Source organism: Epinephelus moara, chromosome 11 (assembly GCF_006386435.1).
Source record: "Epinephelus moara isolate mb chromosome 11, YSFRI_EMoa_1.0, whole genome shotgun sequence".
Classification (NCBI taxonomy): Eukaryota; Metazoa; Chordata; class Actinopteri; order Perciformes; family Serranidae; genus Epinephelus; species Epinephelus moara.
In genome coordinates, this window is record NC_065516.1 from 25,667,982 (window position 1) to 25,687,425 (window position 19,444).

Here is a 19,444-nt window from a genome sequence, read left to right on the forward strand (position 1 = left end):
GGGAACATAATTAAGTATTTTGAAGGGTTTCGGGGCTGTGGCTAATATGCTAATTAATACTTTAATATGATGAGAGGGGATCCAGGAAGAGCAAGACTTGACCCAAGACTCTGTTGCAAACTGAAGTCTCTAAGTGGAGTTTTTGTGAGCACGCATATGTGTGGGAGAAGGTGTGTGTTGTCACACCCTCACCAGTGTTACCAGGGCTTGTGGTGACGTGTCTGTTGTATCGAGCCCTCAGTGACTATCATAATGTGTCAGTGGTGTATGTGTTTGTGAAGACTGCTATCATATTCTCACATCGTTATGTCATGCGTGTGTCTGTATAGTAGGCTGAGTGTAAAGCTCGCCACAAGCTCAGTGTTATTTTACACCATCTAACACCATGGATGAGTGTGTGTGTAAGTGTGTTTATCCGTATGTGATTTTGCCTGCAACCTCAGGGTTGTCCTAATCCATCCAGCTGATAAATTCACCCCACAGCAGGGGGAACACTGTTCTTTTCCAGTAGCATCACTCCACAGATCAGAGGAGAAAACACCCAGGTTGTGTGTGCATGTGTGTGGGGTGAAGGCACATAATGGTGCAGTCAGCGCTAATGTCATGAAGGACACAGAGCCTATTCCATCATGCTCTACGTTAACCCATACACTTGTGTGTTTCGGGGAGCACACTCACAAAAATACAAGCCTACCCTGTACACATTTTTGCATATGTTTGATAAAGGCAGGGTAAATGTGAGCCCCAAAGTCCCACTGTTACCTGACAGTGTTTAAGGACACACACACACACAGGCACATATCCTCTCCACACAACAACCCAACCACCATACACAAAAGACACGGACAGTGTATGTTACCTGATATCCCCTCCCCACCACACACAGACAGAAAAACAGAGTTTGCATGTTACCTGATGCTGCTCATGCTGCCTGCCTCTGATCCCAGTTTGCATCTCTCCAGCTGGGTGGCGACAATCTGACGCTCTGCCTCAAGTTCCCTGGTCAGGCGTTCAAACTGAAGCTCCTGAAGAGATAGAGAAAGACCAGGTGTGTGTTAGACAGAGCAGGAGAGGGAAAGACCTGAGGTTCTGCTGGGAAGCACCTTGGTATGACAGTGTCTTTACTTCAGAAATACCAACACTATTTCTTCCTCTCCAATCTGATTGCTCATTAGTGGGAGAAGGTATTAAAAACATAGATATCCTTCCCCGGTGTACAATACATAACCTTTTAAAGCCACCCAACAGCATCAGTATAGTATTTCGATGTGAATAATAAGTTGCTTTGGGACCGCAGCTTACGTGTCGGGTTGGGAGAAGCAAAGCATTGTCAGCCGCAGGTCATGGAAACAGCTTAGGGCTGGAAGACAGCTCCGCGACAGTTAAAAATGAAGTGTGATCATTAACATGAATGTGATTGACAGGTGGGAAAAGGCGTGAGGCAGAGCGACTGGTTCAAAGTGTTCTAAATGTGTGAGCAAAAAAATAAAAAAAGCCCTTTAATCCTAACCCCTGTGTGGTGCGGGAGGGGTTGACAACCAGAGTCGTTGAAGCACTCCTCTACCCGAAAACTGGGTTACAAACTGTAAATCTGTCTAACGAAGATATTTGTGGAATTCCTTCATGAAATGTGTTTGTTATTCCCAGATGAGTTGTTTTCCTGTCTGGTTCAACAAAGAAATGTTCACATTTGAAAAGTGACAGAAAAGTAGATGAGAATTTAAAACAAAAGAGTTTTTGTTTTGTTTTTCCACAAGGTAGCTGGTAACAGCAGTCCTCTGCTGACAAGAAGATGACACATCTACTGGCTGGATCCTCTGATTTTACAGTGAAATATACATTTTAAGTGATGGCATTTTTGGTACCTGATGTGAAAACACTGCAGTGGTCTTCACTGTAGAGTGGACTACTGTAGATGTGAAGAGGAAGAACAATACAAACTAATAACAGCCTGTAACACAATGGAATATCATGCCGCCAGCGCAAATTATTGCAATGCAAATGTAATTCTACTGCTTAACATCACGATCATTGAGACTGAGGATTAAATGTCTATTGCCATGATTACTTTTCAGAGTCATGGTGTTATAAACTGCTATTAGGGATGCACCGATCCAATATCTGGATCGAATATCGGCCCCGATATCATCAAAAGAGATGGATTGGGTATTGGAAAATGCAACCTACACCTGAGGCGATCCTCTCCCTTTAAATCTCTTGTGATGCGAGCTACGTCATACGTCATGGAGCGAAGGAGAGAGTCTGCTGTGTGGAGGTATTTCACACTATTTCAACTGCTGTTATTTTTGTTAAAAATAAATAGTTCATCATTGCATTAATCTGTTTCATCTTGTTTCAGTTTATCTTAGGAAAGAACTGTGTAGTCATCAATGCCTGATGCCTCTAGTCTTTTCTGTTCTACATGTAAAGGTATGTAGCTTTTTAGGTCAACCATGGTATCGGATCGGTATCGGGTATCGGCTGATACCCAAAGCCACAGCATCGGGATCGGTATCGAAACTGATAAAGCTGGATCGGTGCATCTCGAACTGCTATACAGTGTTTAAGCATGGGATAAGCACTAAAACTCATGGACACCTTATTCAAATTGGACTTCATCGATACCCCAATGCAGACCCTGGTGTTGTTGTTTATATATATATATATATATATAAATAACTTTAACCCCCACCCCTAATGACCATTTGTGTATCACTCACCCATTGTTAAAGTTTTGAACAAATTTTGTTTGTCTTACATAACTAGAGTGAACAAAAATCCCATATCTATGAAAATTCTTGAACTCAAAGGCGACCATGTTTAACAACAGGAAAACTATATCGAAACATCAGTTTGCGAACTTTCATTCAACTTGTGCAGTATAACCTGAGTCTCATTTACCTAGTCATATGATCAGTACTTCCCAGACAGACGGCCCTTTCTGATGGGGAACTAACCAAGAGTGAAACTTGGTATGCTCTCCTCCAAGCCAGACTCCATTGACAAAAACGATCATTTTACCTCACTGAACACAGCAGCTGCTGGTCTACAACTGCCTCTATCTGGAGTTTATTTGTGTTAATGTGGGACTTTGGTGAATCCAAATTAACCCTTTAAAACACCAAAGTCACACAATAACTCAAACTAACGAAATGATTGAAGCAGCAGTAGACAAGCAGCTCCAGTGTTCAGAGAGGTAAAATTACTGTTTTTGTCAATGGAGTCTGGCTTGGAGGAGAGCATACCAAGTTTCACTCTTGGTTAGTTCCCCATCAGAAAGGGCCGTCTGTTTGGGAAGTACTGAGCACATGACTGGATTAATGAGAGTTGGATTGTAATGCACAAGTACAAGGTTTCAAAGGGATGTTTTGATGTAGTTTTGCTGTTTTTAAACATGGACCCCTATGATTTCAATTCATTAAGATTTGTCTCTGTTTTTGAATTCTTTGTTCACAGTGGAGGCATGCAAGTTTTCTTCATAAATTCAATGTAGCATAAGGTGAGTAACTGAAATGGTTGTTTAAAAATTTGGGGGGTGACGTTCCTTTAAATTTGTGCTTCTGTCTGTCTTCACGCAGCCTTAATTGATATTGCGTGTGCCTAGAGTCTGGCGGGTTTCATGTTCTTGCCAGTTAACACCCATGCCAACACATGGCTGGGAGCTGTTTTCGTATACAGGCTGTATAGATGGTATATTACCCCTGAATGTGCCACTTTTAAACCAGTCCTGTGTGCATGTATGTGTGTGCTGATGTAGTAGCCCTTTAAGTCGCTTACTGACAGTTGTACAACAGTCATCCCGCTGTGAGCCAGATAGATGTGATTTCAAAACCAGCAATCACTGTGTGTAAGTATGTGCATGTGCGCGTGTTTGTGTGTTGCATTCAAGTTAATCACAGCCACACGGAGGCAGATCAATAGTGCAGTGAACTCCACCCCACTGAAGATGCTGCGTATGTACGACCGAGCGCGTGCATGCACGAGAACCAGAGAGGAAGAGTGTGCGAGCGAGACGTGGAGGGAGTGTATGCTGGTTTGATTGGTTTTCTCAAAGCCATTTGAAGCTCTGAATGAGTTGATCCCCAGTCGCTATCTCGAGTCTCCAACCTCAATCCCCTCTCCTCCCCAACACTACAGAGCACAATGCAATTCATCTCCCTCTCCCTCTCCCTCACCCCTTTTTTCACGCACGCTTACAGCAGCCACATAAATATGCACACTCTTTCTTCCCTTCGTTCCGTCTTTCCTCTCGTACACACATTTATGTCCTTGCTTTCTCCCTCGTCTCTCCTCTTCTCTCCCTCGCTCACACACGCATAGTCTCTTAAGTGCCAAAAGCAAGCCCCCGACACATACATATGTAGTACTAGCTGTAGTAGTTCATTGATCTCACAGCAGGAGATTCCTCTATCTGTGGGACACACTGTACGGTATATGAAAACACATCAGCACAGTCCCCATATGATGCAAGTTCACACAGAAACTGTTAATAAGTGAAACCTGTGACATCACACCACGAGCCAGGTACAATCCCACTTTCTTCCCACTGCTCTGCTAATCTCTCCATTCACTCCACCTCTCCATGCTTCCCTCCATTCATCGCTCTCCCTCCTGTCAGGAACTCCTCTATAGATTTCCCTTGCTCTACCTCGCGACAAGATAAACCTCATACATGTGAACAACAAAGTAGCAGGTTCATCCACCCCTATGATTTGCAAAGCGAGGTGACACTGGGAATTTGAGCAGGGTCTATTAAACCCTCCGGACCCGTAATTCTAAATTACAGCTTTGTTTTACAGCGAGGTGCCTCGCTTCAAAGCCCCGCTCTGCTCCCCACAGCAGACTGCTTTGTCACCTTGTTTGCCACTGCTGCAACTGTTTTAAATCCTCAAGGTGTAAAAATGCAAATCCCTGCACCTAAAGTAGCATTATGCTAATTGATGATATATAATGCCTCAACTGTAAAGTATCTTAAACGCCTTCTGAGGTAACTTGGGAACGCTTGGATGCAAAAACAAATGGGAAACCCGTTAGGCCAGCTCTGTGCTGAGGTAAAATTTGTTCAGTTATGCATAACCTTTTGTCATACAATGTTTTCAGTTAAATCCTTTGCCTAAGGACCTGGTGTGCTCTTGATACATTACGATAAATGATGTCTACGGGGATGAACTGCCTGACTTTCAAGAGCACATTCATGAATTTGCTAAGTGATAGTACCAGTATTTCTACCAGATAAGTGAGTTTAACTGACTTGTCCAATTACATGCAGCTGTGCATTTTGATGAGCTGAAACTACAAGACAGCAGAGAGCACATTTGAAGCCATCATAGCTAATGTTGGAAACTCTGTTCTGCAGTTTTTATCTATAATTATGGATGCCAAAAGATCTTCTGGCTTTTGCAGTCACATAAAAATTTGATTTTTGTGACTTGGAGACCCACACCTCTGTCTGTTTTGTGTGACACACACCATTGTACACCACTGTGTTGTGAACAGATAAAACAGCTGCTGTAACACGGTGCCACAACAGTCAGCATCACTTGTTAAAATGTTGACACTGTCCTAATTACTACACTTAGGGAATCTTAAAAAAAGGCAACTTGAGAAAGTCCTTGTGATGTTTTTGAGTTTTTGTTGAATTACGTTTTTAGCACAGCACACATCTGCCAGCTCAGTAACATTTGACTTGGTAAAAGCTTCCTCACTCGCTTAAGCCGGAAAATCATGAAGTAAATTCAACCTGACACAAACATGAAATCTACAGACGGATGCGAGGTAAATTATTCTGTACTGGCGATGTAAATAAGTACTCTAACAACATTGTAAGTAAGCTAGGTGCAACAGAGTGAGTCTTATTTTAAGGTGCTGACATAATTTGATGTAACTACGATGAAAAAAGAAGCCTATACAAGGAATTAAACTTGGCATGCCGATATGAACTGCAAGACTAAGAGAGGTGTGAATTATGGGAAATATTAACACATACAAATATAACTGCCTGTGCCACATAGCTGCTAAAAGCCTTATACTGGGACAACATCTGTTACATTATTCACTTAGACGAGTACATTTGGAGACGAGCAGTAATTTTCTTTTCCTACTATACATTTAAAGGAGGCAACCAAGCTGTTTCTCAGCTGGGGGAAATTTATCTTCCTGACCATGCTTCAAAAAGTTACCCGAATGTCATCTCACCAAGAACAGTGCAACAATGCAGATTCTGGACCAGGGGTAGGCAACCTGAGGCTCCGGAGCCACATGTGGCTCTTTAGCACCTCTCCAGTGGCTCCTTGACAAAAAAAAATACATGGAAATGAGTAATGTTCATGTTTTTTAACATTTTATTTTTTATATATCAGTGTTGTAGGCCTAAAGAAACTCCTGCATTCCCCAATTGTAAAACTGTGAAGCCTCCAAACCAAATGAAAATAACTAAAATGTGTGTAACACATCTACTGCCTGGCACCTTTGCCTTGAAATTGTGCCAAACCTCCACAGCAGAGGCTCGTCTTGAGTCCTAGCTGGTTAGCTATGGATGCCAGATCAAAAAAGTAAAAGTCTCAGAATATAATAAAGAATTTAGTAGTGTGCGGACAGATTTGTTTGCTTCCACTGCCAGCTCTGCAAAGATAAAGTACCAAATAATCATGAACAGTGCCCTGTAGAGTCGTTACCTTGTGGTAAGACATGAATGAATGATCATTTAGACTAGTAGTATAGGCTAATTTGGACTTAATAGGCCTTTTTACCTTCATTAAAAGTCTCAAATATATTTTGTGGCTCCACACAGATTTCTGAAAATTATTTTTGGTCAGAAATGGCTCTTATGATAGTAAAGGTTGCCGACCCCTGTTCTGGACCAACTTATAAACTTAATTTTAACTCATAAACATTCAAATCAGAAGGATAGGATTTGTCATGCCAGCTATTTCTGACCGTTCTGCATGTGTGTTTTATGAACGCGCTGTTGTTCTGCTGATTCCATAAACTGTAACCTAATTACTAACCTATTTGTTTTGTGTGTAGCGGTGTATTTTACCTTGGTATGTGCATGGACCACAGTTCAGTATATCCAAAACTGATGAGCCGGCAGTTTCAGCTGGTGCTCCTTGCGCTTCGTCTGTATGCTGTGTGTTTCTATCAAAACGCACAAGGTGTAGGATTCCACTATGTTGTGCATGTGTCGTGCACGTGTCACTGCCTCCTTCCTAGGAATGAATAGGAGACTGAAAGCAGCACCCACAGCCCCAGAGATCTCTATGGCAACTGTAGAGCCACGTCCACCCCTCACCCTGGCATTATGAATTAGGTCCTGACTCCTCCCACACACAGTCCCTGCCCTGCCACATACCTGCACTGCTCTCACAGAGGTGTTTGTGTTTTGAGTCTTTCTCCTAAATAAAAGCAAACCAACACCTGTAGAGAAGTGATCAGTCTGTTCCTAACATTTCTTAGTGAGCAGGTCTACTTGACTGTCACCTCAGCATTTTTCATTGGATAATTAATGCTAATCAGACAGCTGCACAGACAAAAAACAATGTTACTGCTCTGTGCACCTTCAACTCTTGCTGTATGTATTTCTACCAACACAGCTGCATTTGAAATTTAAACTTAAGAATAATTGGAGGAAACAAAACAGTATAAACATGCACTGGCTTAACAAGTCAATCCTACATACATAAACAGTATAAAGCCAGAAAATACTCTGTATATTGGCACTTATTGTACACAAATTTATGTACATAGAGACATGCACTTAAACCTGTGTATTAATGTGCACTAAGCCCCAATAGTTCCAGAGGCAGAACACAGGGGTGCTCTCCAGCCTCCCTGTGGAGGAGACAAAAGGAGATCCCCTTTAAGGCAGGTTTATACTTGTGCGTCACCTCTATGCAGAGCCTACGTCACAGCCTACACACATGGCCGGTGCCATTGCCAGCGTTTATACTTGTGCGGTGGTATGGCTGTGTCACTCTGCAGTTATACTTTCAAAACACTAGTCAGTGGTGGAGGTTTCTGTGAAGTGTTGTGAAGTTTAGTTGATTCAAAACACACATTAAACATGGCTTAACAGCAACAATGTCAAACACAAGTACACAAATCAGCTTCACTATAACTCGCAGCATTCACAGACAAACCACTTGTCTTTATCTGGACACATTTTCCCCACAAATACAACATGCTAATGTTTTTAGCACAAGCCTATGGCATTTTACATTGTATAAATTAGCCTAGCAGCTAGCAGAGATTTCCTCTGCTCATATGAAGCCAGGGACAACAGCAACATTTAACATAGGTAATGTTACAAAATTTGGCTCCACTACAACTCACAAGGTTCGCTGACAAAACAACTGACTTATACTAAACACGTTTTCCAAACAAATACAACATGCTAACATTATTAGATTTTACATTGTATAAATTAGCCTAGCAGCTAGCAGAGATTTCCTCTACTCATATGAAGCCAGGATGAATCACATACGACTTAAAATGCTATTTTGTGGAGGCTTAACTGTCTTCACAATTTATTGTTTCTTATCTGTGAAATTAACGTAAATAAAAAGCTTCATTTCCACCGAGGGAAATGGTTTCAGCTTACAAAAACAGCCAGGGGGTCTGCATCGCCACAGCGCGTAGTTACATTTCTGGGGAGGTGCTCGACAGGCTACGGCGTAGGCTCTGTGTAGGCACAGAGTTAATTTGACGCAGAAGTATAAATCCCACTTTAGGGATCCACAGAGCGTCACATTATCCAACTGCAAAGCCTCTGAGACAACTTTCACTAAAATAAGAACATACCCAAACTAAACAGAATAAAAAAAAAAGTGAAATACAAAGCTTTTTTAAGTTAAAGTGGGAGCATTTTATTTGCTATTGAGGGATTTTCATAATGTGACCTTCTGCATCAGTGAGTAGAATAAAATTGCAGGCAGGAATACCTACAGGTAATGTGCACAAATTGTCAAGGAAATCAAGCCCAGATAGAGAGCCAGGATCCAGCCCTACAAAGTGCTCTCTGTCATTTTCATGTGTTTAAGTTTTCTATGGAAAGCACAAACTTTCTATCTCATTCAACGCAATCTCACTGGATAATGTTCGGAGGTGTTTTCCAGTGGCAATAAAACAAAACACTGGCAACGTTTTACAAGACACGGGCAATAAATATGTGGGGGCTAATAGTGGGACAGAATGCAGGATAACATAGAAGTGGCCCATGTATCACAGCTTTAAATGGGATAAATGGCAGCCATAGTCGTATAGTTCTTTCACCGTTTAAGCTAAATTTCTCCACTTGCCACCATAAAGACACTGTGTGCTGTCTGTACGTGATTGTCTGTGTGTGTCTAGAGATAAGGCCCAATCATTATAAAGTGGCCTATGGGCAGCTATTAACAGTGCTGTTTTTGGATGGGAGACAAAAGGCTATCAAATAGAGCTATGACCTTCTAGCTGAGAAGTAACTCTCCCTCGCTCTTTCATTCTTTCTCTCCCCTTCCTCAATCAGCGAAGAGGAATGAAAACAACTGAGATGAGATGAGTGGGAGAGGGGGAGTGTGAATGGGAGCTGGTAAAAAGGTCACTCTCCTCTCCTCCGTCACTCCTATGCATATTAAAAATTCCCCCACACACAGTAGCAGTCACCCCCGTTCCTCTTTTCTAAACGTACAGCTGTGGTTCATGTAGCCTAGGTATGGTTCAAATTTAGCTGACATTCATTTCTGCTCGTCTCTCTCCCCCTTCAGCTTGTCTTGTCTGTCACTTTAATGAGTGTGAAAAGTCAACCACAAGTCAGAGGGGGCAAGAATTGGAGGACAAGAAAAGGAGGGAGTAGAGGCAGAAAGCAGGGAAGACAGAAAGAAGAGACTGTTGATGAAAGTCACATGAGCTGATGGCCGAGGGGAGGCCCACACCTGATCCACTCCCTCTGCATGAGCATGTGCGCACAAGAAAGAGAGAAGATGAAAAAGAGAAGAGAGGAAAACCAAGTACCAACGTGGGCTGATCATGTCACGATCATGACTTTTTTCCCCCAGCAATGCAGGTATTGTATGTCTGAGTATGAACACTGGGGTTTAGTTTTACCTGCCATGGGGCATGTGTGCTTGTATCTCTATCTTAGTAAGATCAAACACCAGGCTGAAGACTTTTGTGTGAAGTCATAGCTACCGGTACCTTTTAATCACGACAGTCAGTGAACAAATCTGTTCTTTAGCTCTTTCTAATCACACAAAGCCTGTCTTTCTACTTGCTTAAAAAGAAAACAGACCAGATAGACCAAAACTATAGATGCTGCAGCTATAGTTTTGGCGTGCTGGATAGCCGATGGAGCCTTGTGGCTGGCTTCCCGGCTTTGGGGCATTTTGCAAAGCGCCCCGAAGCTGGAAAGCCAGCCAAGTGTCCACCTTCAGCTTTCCGGCTTTGGGCACTTTGCAATGCTTCCACCTCCTTTCTGAATATGGTGGCTCCATGAAGCTCTGTTGTCTCTGCTGCAAAGTGCCCTAAAGCCAGGAAGCCAGGCACGATCTTTTGCTTGTGGCTTCCTGGGTTTGAGGCGCTTTTTGGTGCTTCTGCTTTCTCTCTGGACCCGGCATTCTCACTCAGGTGTGCTCTCAGGTACCAAAGTTAATGGCAGTGATGGATTTAATGTTAATCGGTACTCAGTAGTGCCAATGTTGTTTGGTCGGTACCCTCAAAAGTACCGAGTTCGGTACCCAACTCTATTGAAGTAATTGCTGAGATCTGGGTAACAGCTACATAAAAAAAGGCTTGACAAGGCAAGACGTTCATCAGGTTGTAAACAACAGGTTAGCCACAATATGTACCACTTTATTCTAGAAATAAAGCTGGAAACAATTAAATAGCAATTAAATAGAGGCTAGGTCAACCAAGAAAACAGTCTTAACAAGTTACAGGCAAAACAGTTTGGTTAATCATTTTACAGTTTGTTTTCTTTTCCAAATAATAAGATAAGCTGTAATATAAATTAATTATCCTTTAAAATAAAAGCTGATTTTAGATTATGTGTGGTTACTACTGGTGTTGGGAATACATGGAAAGAATATAATATCAGGGTGGTGTCCTCATACAGAGGGGGAAAACAAGACTGTGTGTATGTGTGTTTGCGGACATGCATGACTGTGCCTGCATTGATTGTGTATTACTGTTCATGTGTGCACATCTGCGTGTAGGTGTGCACGCAGGTGCTCGAGCCATCTGGCAAATGGTGATACTAGACAAAGAAATATTACACAGCTCGTCCTGGCTTCCCCCTGCATCAGCTTTGCTCATTAACACATATCTTTTTCCATAACACATGATTCATTATTGTTGGACACCAGGGATACTAGTCCTTCCTATCGCAGCGATGACGGGCCTTTTCTGTATCAGCACGCTTCTAACGAAATTTAATTTATATTAGCAGCAATACCTGAGGGGTGTTCTTTAATGCGATTATGGGCACGGCAATAATGCAATGGACAGCACATCAGTGCTGATAATAAAAGTAAAGACTTGAAGGGATTATGGCTCATAAACAGCATAAATACACAAAAACAACTCAGAAAAAAAGGCAAATACTAATACTACTTTTACTGGATTGCCAACTACTCCTGTCCCTACTATCAATAATAATAATAATTTGAAAAAAAATAAAAATAAAATAAAATAAAATAATACTAGCAATAATAGCAACAATAATAATAATAATTTAATTTAATTTAATTTAATTTAATTTACTGGACAGGCGCCCCGAGCAGTTGGGGGTTCGGTGCCTTTCTCAAGGGCACCTCTACAGTCCGTGCTCCATATATGGTCCGGACGGGGACTTCAGCCAGTGACCCTCCGGTTCCCATGGAGTCCCTATGGACTGAGCTACTGCCACCCCAACAATAATAATAATAATAATAGAGCCCAGTGATGGGAAAAAAACACATAACAGTCAAAACTATGAATGAATCTAATTGTGCCAGTGACCCCACAACACTACATCCTACTGGATTAACTACAGGCAAGACTAGTCAACAATAGAAGACTGCTCTCAGGGTCTCATTTATCCTGGTTGGTGGACTCACAGATGAGGGTAGGAGATGTAACACAAATAGGAATAGATTCAGTTCTGCAGGATATTTACGGTAATTTCTCCTGTGCACTGTGTTCACAGTAAGCAAAACAGACTGTAAACTGCAGTTTACCTATAACAGTACCCAACTGGTCCAGATTCCTCCTTAGTCATTAGTTCAAGGTCTACATAGTTCAATACATTTAGCTTCATGTTTGCATTTGGCCATGTCATCAAACTACTTCACTGTCTCTGTCAAGTAGCTGTCTGTTAGTCACTCACTCTACTGTATACAGCAGGAAACAGCTCTTCAAAATAAAAGCTCTGTGCCAGAAATTCACTGTAAATATTAAGTGTGCTTTTATTACAAACTTGTCGCCTTTGCAAGACACTTGCGTTCCATTCAGAATGGACTCGCGACCCACTTTTGGACCGCGACCCACCAGTTGGAAACCACTGACCTATGATGTAACACATGATAATCCATCTTTAATAAAATCAGAATGTTTGAAAACAGCCTCAAAGGTCATTTGTCAGTTCATTGTGTTCGAACTTGTAGCAAATTCATTTACTTTGACATTTAAGTTTAAACCCTGAGAAGATATAAGTCTGATAAAAGTACTGAATCACTTGGATCAACATGAAGTGCAATAATGATTTCTGAATAGAGCCTATTTTGTTGCCAGATACTATCAAATTTAGTCAGTGACAGTGACAGACTCACAACAGCAACTGTCATATCCTATCCCAGGACACGAAGGCTTTTATAAATATGACAAACACAACACAATGTACTCCCAGACTAAATTTACCATCATATTCCCATAATTTTCACAGTTGAGTTCATTGGCAATGAGCGCAAATGTCTCACAAAGGCAGACAATGGTGAGGCTGATATTAAGACAGAAGCACTGAAGCTGCTCCACTGGCAACAGTCTAAGTATTCATTTATGGATAAAGCGACATTACCCAAGTAAGAGTGTAAAACTGGCAGCAATACAGAGACGAAAAGTGCTTTTCAATGTCACAGCTAAAACAAACTCTCTGCAGACACTTCAGACGTAGTTTTGTAGTCAATACAGTGACTTTGGGGTCTGTGTGCTGATAAGGTCCAGGCAGGGAGTCGATGATGTATACAAATACTGGCTCGACTCATAGAGGAAATCCCTGTCAAGTCTGTTTAAGGGCAGATTTTTTGCTTAATTGACTTGCGGGGGTTGATTTTAGAAAGCAGAGAACACATTAGACTTACAAGGAGCTATGTAAAAAGATCCATTGTCGCATTCAGGGATGGATGAGTCTCCTTCTTTCATAACTGATGCTCATTTTAATTCTGTCTGGTGTGGACAGCTTTGGAGCCAATTATTACCATCTGAATTGTGTGACTCATTATACTGGCACTGTGTTTTACTAAGGCGGCAGCTGACAGGAAGTTTTGGCAAAAAATAGTTTCAGCCGCTATCAGTAAGTGACATACCCACGACCAAAGGTATTTTTGTGATTTATTTCATTTTTCTTGCATTGAATTGTGTTGGAACATGTTTTAAATGGGTTAAATCTGGAGTTTAAGTAACAGGAGAAAAATATGACATCATTATTAATTTAATTTTAAAATATCAAAGTGTTGTAAAATGGTGATGTAATTCACTCTCAAAGGAGAACTTGTAACCTTTCCTCAAAGCGGCGTAGAAAACTTCATAACCACCCCGCGTGTTTTGCTCCCGAGTTTGGAGTATTTTTAGTTCCAATCAAACTTTCAGTGCGAGTCCTGGGAGTGATTCGGAGTTGTTTGATAAATATGAGCCCAGGATTAAAATATCTCTGGTCCACGCAGAGAGGAATTCAGGAAAACAGCTTCAAAGACAGACGAATCAAAGAGCCACATCACTAAACAGTTGAAAATAAGCTATTCATGAGGCTGAGTCCAGGCTAATAGTTTGTCACTAAAAACACTGAAAATATTTACCATGCTTTTAGAAATAAAACCTCCAATCCACCAGCGTGTTACTAGTGAACCACTAGTGACGACCAGCAGAAGCAGCTGTATCTGTTTGGATTTTGGATTCTAATGCGCCTTAAAATAAAAAAGAAATGCACAGACCTGAGACGTATGACTGCCAACAGCTGGGCCATAACAGTTTTATATGCATTATAAATATTCAACACACAAACACAGCACTACTCTGACAGATCTCTCCCTCGTTAAATTATTTAAGGGCTCAGTGGGCAAAATGAAATCATCTCTCTCTTGGTCTCCAATTTTGCTCTCTCCCTCACTCTGTCACTCTTCGCGCTCTCTCCTTCTTGTTCCAGTATGTCTGTCTCTCTTTCATTGTGTGTGTGTGAGTGTGTGTATGCGCATGCAAGTGTATGTGTTTGTGAGTGTGGGCTTGTGTGCTGTAAATAGGAAAACCCTGAGCAGCCTGAAAATAGCGGTTTGGATTTTAAACAAGCTAAGTGGGATGTCAGCCTGGTTAAGACACACACACACACACACACACACACACACACACACACACACACACTACAAAGCTCTCTATGTGCTAATTATGGCCATATATTAGCATAGCTCTGGTCTGTCAAAGTTGCATAAGACTAGAGCAAACTAAAAGGGAATACTGAACAAGAAAAAAGCAGGCAAAGTTTGGAGACAGGAGGATTCTTTGTCATTTCTTATGCAAATATCAAAATTACATATAGCTGACACATCATTTTGCTGACTATAGCCATTTCCAAAAACACAAATGCACCTTTGACTTTTCAAACACAAGTGCACTGCCAATAATACAGCAAGGTTTAATTCAATACAGTTGAATTCAAAGGGCCTTCACTGGAATGGGAAACATAGGTTTACATTGCTGATAAAAAATGTGAAATAAAAACAAAAACTGTTTTAAACAATAAGTAAAGAGCTATGAGAATCTGGTTTATACACGACAAGCCCCTACACAAACATTACTTGTAAAAGAAAAACCCACAACCACGGTTGTCTGAACCCTACTACAATGCTACTCTAGAAAATAAATGACACCGAATGTAGAAATATTCCAGCTTATAATTCATAATACACTCAGTAAGATTCACTGTATAAGTAACGTGATGTCACTCTTCCCATTACCCTTATCCTACACTTAACCACCTCTCTTTTGACATCATACTTCATAGCTAACTAATCGCTAACTTAGCATTAGCGTAAGTAACATAAGGTAACCCCTCCAATATTTCCCATTACCTTAACCCTAACATTGACCACTTCTCTATTAAAATAGCTAACATTAGCTAATCGCTAACTTAGCACTGCATAAGTAACAAGATGTAACCCTTCCCATTACCCTTGCCCTAACCTTGACCACTTCTCTTTTAACATAGCCTATTTCATAGCTAATGTTAGCTAATCACTAACTTAGCATTAGCATGAGTAACGAGATGTAACCCTAACCCTACACTAACCTTGACCACTTCTCTTTTAACATAATACTTCATACCTGAACATATTACCTCATAGCTAACATAAGCTAATCGCTCACTTAGCATTAGCATAAGTAACAAGATGTAACCCTTGCCATTACCCTTGCCCTAACCTTGACCACTTCTTTTAACATACTTCATAGCTAATGTTAGCTAATCACTAACTTAGCATTAGCATGAGTAACAAGATGTAACCCTAACCCTACACTAACCTTGACCACTTCTCTTTTAACATAATACTTCATACCTGAACATATTACCTCATAGCTAACATATGCTAATCGCTCACTTAGCATTAGCATAAGTAACAAGATGTAACCCTTGCCATTACCCTTGCCCTAACCTTGACCGCCTTTCTTTTGACATAATACTTCATAGCTTAACATAGTACTTCATAGCTAATGTTAGCTAACTGCTAACTTAGCATTAGCATGAGTAACGAGGTGTAACTCTTCCAAGTAAGGGATAATGTATAGTGAGCCAGTGACAGTTGAAAAATAACTCCCGACAGGGGAATGTAACCCTGCATGTCAGGGAACATTCCCCTGAAGAACATGGCTTACTACTTACTTCTTCTAGTTGTTTGTGCCAGTTTGCTCCTGATGGCCCCGCGATTTTCTCTTCCTTTCTGTTTTTCTTTTTTGCTGGGGACATGTCATTTTTTAGCCAAACATCAAGCGTTTTGTCCTCTCCAAAAATGTTAAAAGGGATGTCCTGAAAATGCTGCATTTTGCCACTCCGATCCTATTTGGCCCGTGTGGACTAACGTTAACTGATTTTGATGCTCCTCAGTCTAAGGCCGCTGCTATGGCGTCCCTAGCAACGGAGCAGCAGAGCAGCAGAGCAGCAGTGATACCTGAAGAAATAAACATTGCAGAATTTTGTTGATTGACCAATCAGAATCAAGTATTTAAGAGTGCCATGTTCTAATTACCGTTACCCTAACCCTAATGCTGCGTTCCAGGCAAGTTTCTGAGCCCATAAGTCACCACTTCAAGTCACGACTCATGACTTCATAGCTTTCCAGGCAAGTCACGCCAAACTGTCAAAGCAACATGACGGACCGTGTGGGGTTTATGTTTGTTTATGATCACTTCGATCACCAAAGGTGCCGGTTCCTTCCTCATTTGAGGGAAACGGGGGAGGAGAAACGGCGCTTAAGTTCACAGATGCTTTTATACTTTTTATTTTACATTATCTGTGTGTTTGGAAACGTATTTTGTATTGATTTATTCTTGCACTGGACACTAGCTGTTAGAGCGGCTGCCAATAATGCGTTAACATTAGAGTTATTTTTTGTTTATTTCTCACCTTGTATCACCTGCATCAACACCGCATCCATGGGGCTGCCATTGCTGTTTAGAGGAGTAAGGTAATTGGTTTAGAGGGCTGTGTGACATCAGAAAGCGTAACTGGGAGTACATCGATCAGGTACGAGCTCACAGGTGGTAAGTTACGGGTTTGACTGCTGCTCCAGTGCACTTTCACGGGTAGAAGGTTGTACAAACACGAGTTATGGATTGCCTGGAACTTTTAACATAATACTTCATGGCTAACGTTAGCTAATTGCTAATTTAGCAATTTTGTTGGGACTTCCACTTTGCAGGCCAAGGAGCAAATGGGACTGTTTGTGGACTGATGTGTAGGTAAGGGGGACGAGTCATGTAACTAGAAGGCGGATCAGATAGCTGCAAAATCTGCGATTATTTCTACTGGGGAAGCTGCAGCAAAAAAGGTGCACACTGTTTTCAAATTGAACCTGTCCCAGGATTTGGTACAAGACTATACCAAGTGGGACTATGAGGATGGGGGAGGAAGCAGCAGGTTTTCTTTTTGTATTTCATTTCCTACCAGACTTGGTAAAATTAACTCTAGCCTGAACAGTGTGTTGCGGAGTAATTGCACATTTATAGGCCTTCATAGAAAGACTGATGTAAGTTACATTAGTAATAGCTTTAATGGTCTTTTTACCCATGCTAGTAGCAATCGTCTGGCCAGGGAGTATTTAAAGCCCTTGTTTGATTCATTAGGGCCTTTTGTCTGTGGGCTGGGGACCCCTCCTTCATGTGAGTTTCCTTTGTTCTTGTATTGGAGACATTTATTGAACGTACACTGATGCTGAGAAACAGTAAAAAGCAGAGCTCTGAACCAAGTTCCTGGACTATCATGCTCACTCTGGTTCTCCAAATCTCCATGAACTGCTGGCTCCCATCCTAATCAACAGGGTTTCACTTTCACACCCTAACAGGTCTATTGTAACTTTTTTTAGGGCTTTCACACATATGCAAAGCAGACAAAACAGTCCAATTCGCTGACCTTTTTTTATTCTCTTATCTGAATGCACCTGTTAGGCTCTGGCCTTTTTTAAAAGTCTGGTCCTTGTCTCCTGCTGTTTTGAAAACACATAAAAAAAATTGTCAAAACTCTACAGGAGCTGTAACGTAGTTCTAATTGTCAGTCCCCTGAAAAATCTCCTTAGTACTTAGTAGCAGCCTTTATTAAAGTCATTTAGTTAAGCCTATTTTGCTCTTGAATGCCTGTGTGTGTTCACTGGTGCATGTTTGATTGAATGCGTGTGAACCTGTCGGTGAAGTGCTACAGTGATTAACTCCTTCATGATTAACTGTCTACAGCGACAGATTTAGTTTTCACATGTGGAGCCAAACTAATGTCGAACTCTCTCTCTCTCTCTCTCTCTCTCTCTCTCTCTCTCTATGAATCCTGTGTTAAAGTTCTGCTGTATTTAACTTGTGATGAATCGTCTAATTAGTGTGCATTATATAAGGAAGACTGTTCACTACACTGTTCCAACTGTAAATACTCACCCTTTTTTTCTCTCTTTGCCTTGCTCTCTCTTTAATAGCCAATTCAATAATACCCACATAGGCATGGACAAACATAATATTCCGGTCCCTTGATGAAACACTGTACATGCACTTGAACTTGGCAAACACAGATATACACATGCAACAGTGCACAGCGACGGAACAAAGCAGAAAACATCATTTGCTTTCCGCAGTGCTAAAACTACAGTACGTAATGTTACAGTAAATAATATAGTCTCTGCAGAGACTTTGGATTCTATACTTTACTTGCCTGCAATCAACAGAGCCATTTCTCCTATGTAGCCTGCGTTCTGCTGGTGCCAGGATTGATGGTGTGGTAATAATGCATTGATTAAAAAAATGAAGAAACCGCTTCTTTCATTTTCTTGACATTTATTGAGACCGCATTTATTGGTAGACTGAATAAATGTCACCAGTGAGAGAGGCATGAAACATTTTCCATGTCTGATTTTTTTCGTTGGTTATAAACTCACCATCTGACAGCCTGATATACTGTGGGTGGAACTTGATACCCAAGGAAAGAGATCAATGTTTTTGTTTTTTTTTTACTGTCAGGTTCCTCTTTCTCAGCTCAGGGCAAGAAAAGACCATCAAAAGTCTGGACCTGGAACCTGCTGTCTTATAATGAACACAATCCCTGTCACAGCAAAGAGACAGTTTGCTCTGATGAGGTCTTACAGAATGATAGCTTAACCAGTAAATGTGAAAGCTGCATTGATTTGTGGGAGTTCTTCCTCGATAAGAGGGTTCTTTTTTTTTTATAACTCCCAAACCTTGACAGAGCTTAGGCCTGGTAAGAAGTTGATCTCCCCTCATATTAAAAACAAACTTTAAAAAGTACTTTGCACACACAACTTTATCAAGGCCTCATTTGATAATTAATGCAAGAGGAGAATCCCACAGATACTAAAGTCTCATTCATAGTGTTAAATATACTAGTTACCATTGATCCAATTTAGGCAGAAGCGCAATGCTTTCACTTGAGAAAAGAAATATTTGCCCATATTCTTCAGGAATTATAAAGATTATTATCTCAGAATTAGGAGAAAAGTTTTATTAAAAAAAAAAAAAT

At 41.1% G+C, this 19,444-nt stretch overlaps 1 protein-coding gene across 1 annotated transcript in view; it reads right to left on the reverse strand.

The window, feature by feature from the left end:
* Window positions 1–19,444, reverse strand: part of ctnnd2a (catenin (cadherin-associated protein), delta 2a) — a 363,618-nt gene that overhangs the window by 248,658 nt on the left and 95,516 nt on the right. Inside the window, exon 3 of the mRNA XM_050057274.1 lies at window positions 913–1,025. Coding sequence (XP_049913231.1) covers window positions 913–1,025 — 113 coding nt within the window. The remainder of the gene's footprint in view (window positions 1–912; window positions 1,026–19,444) is intronic.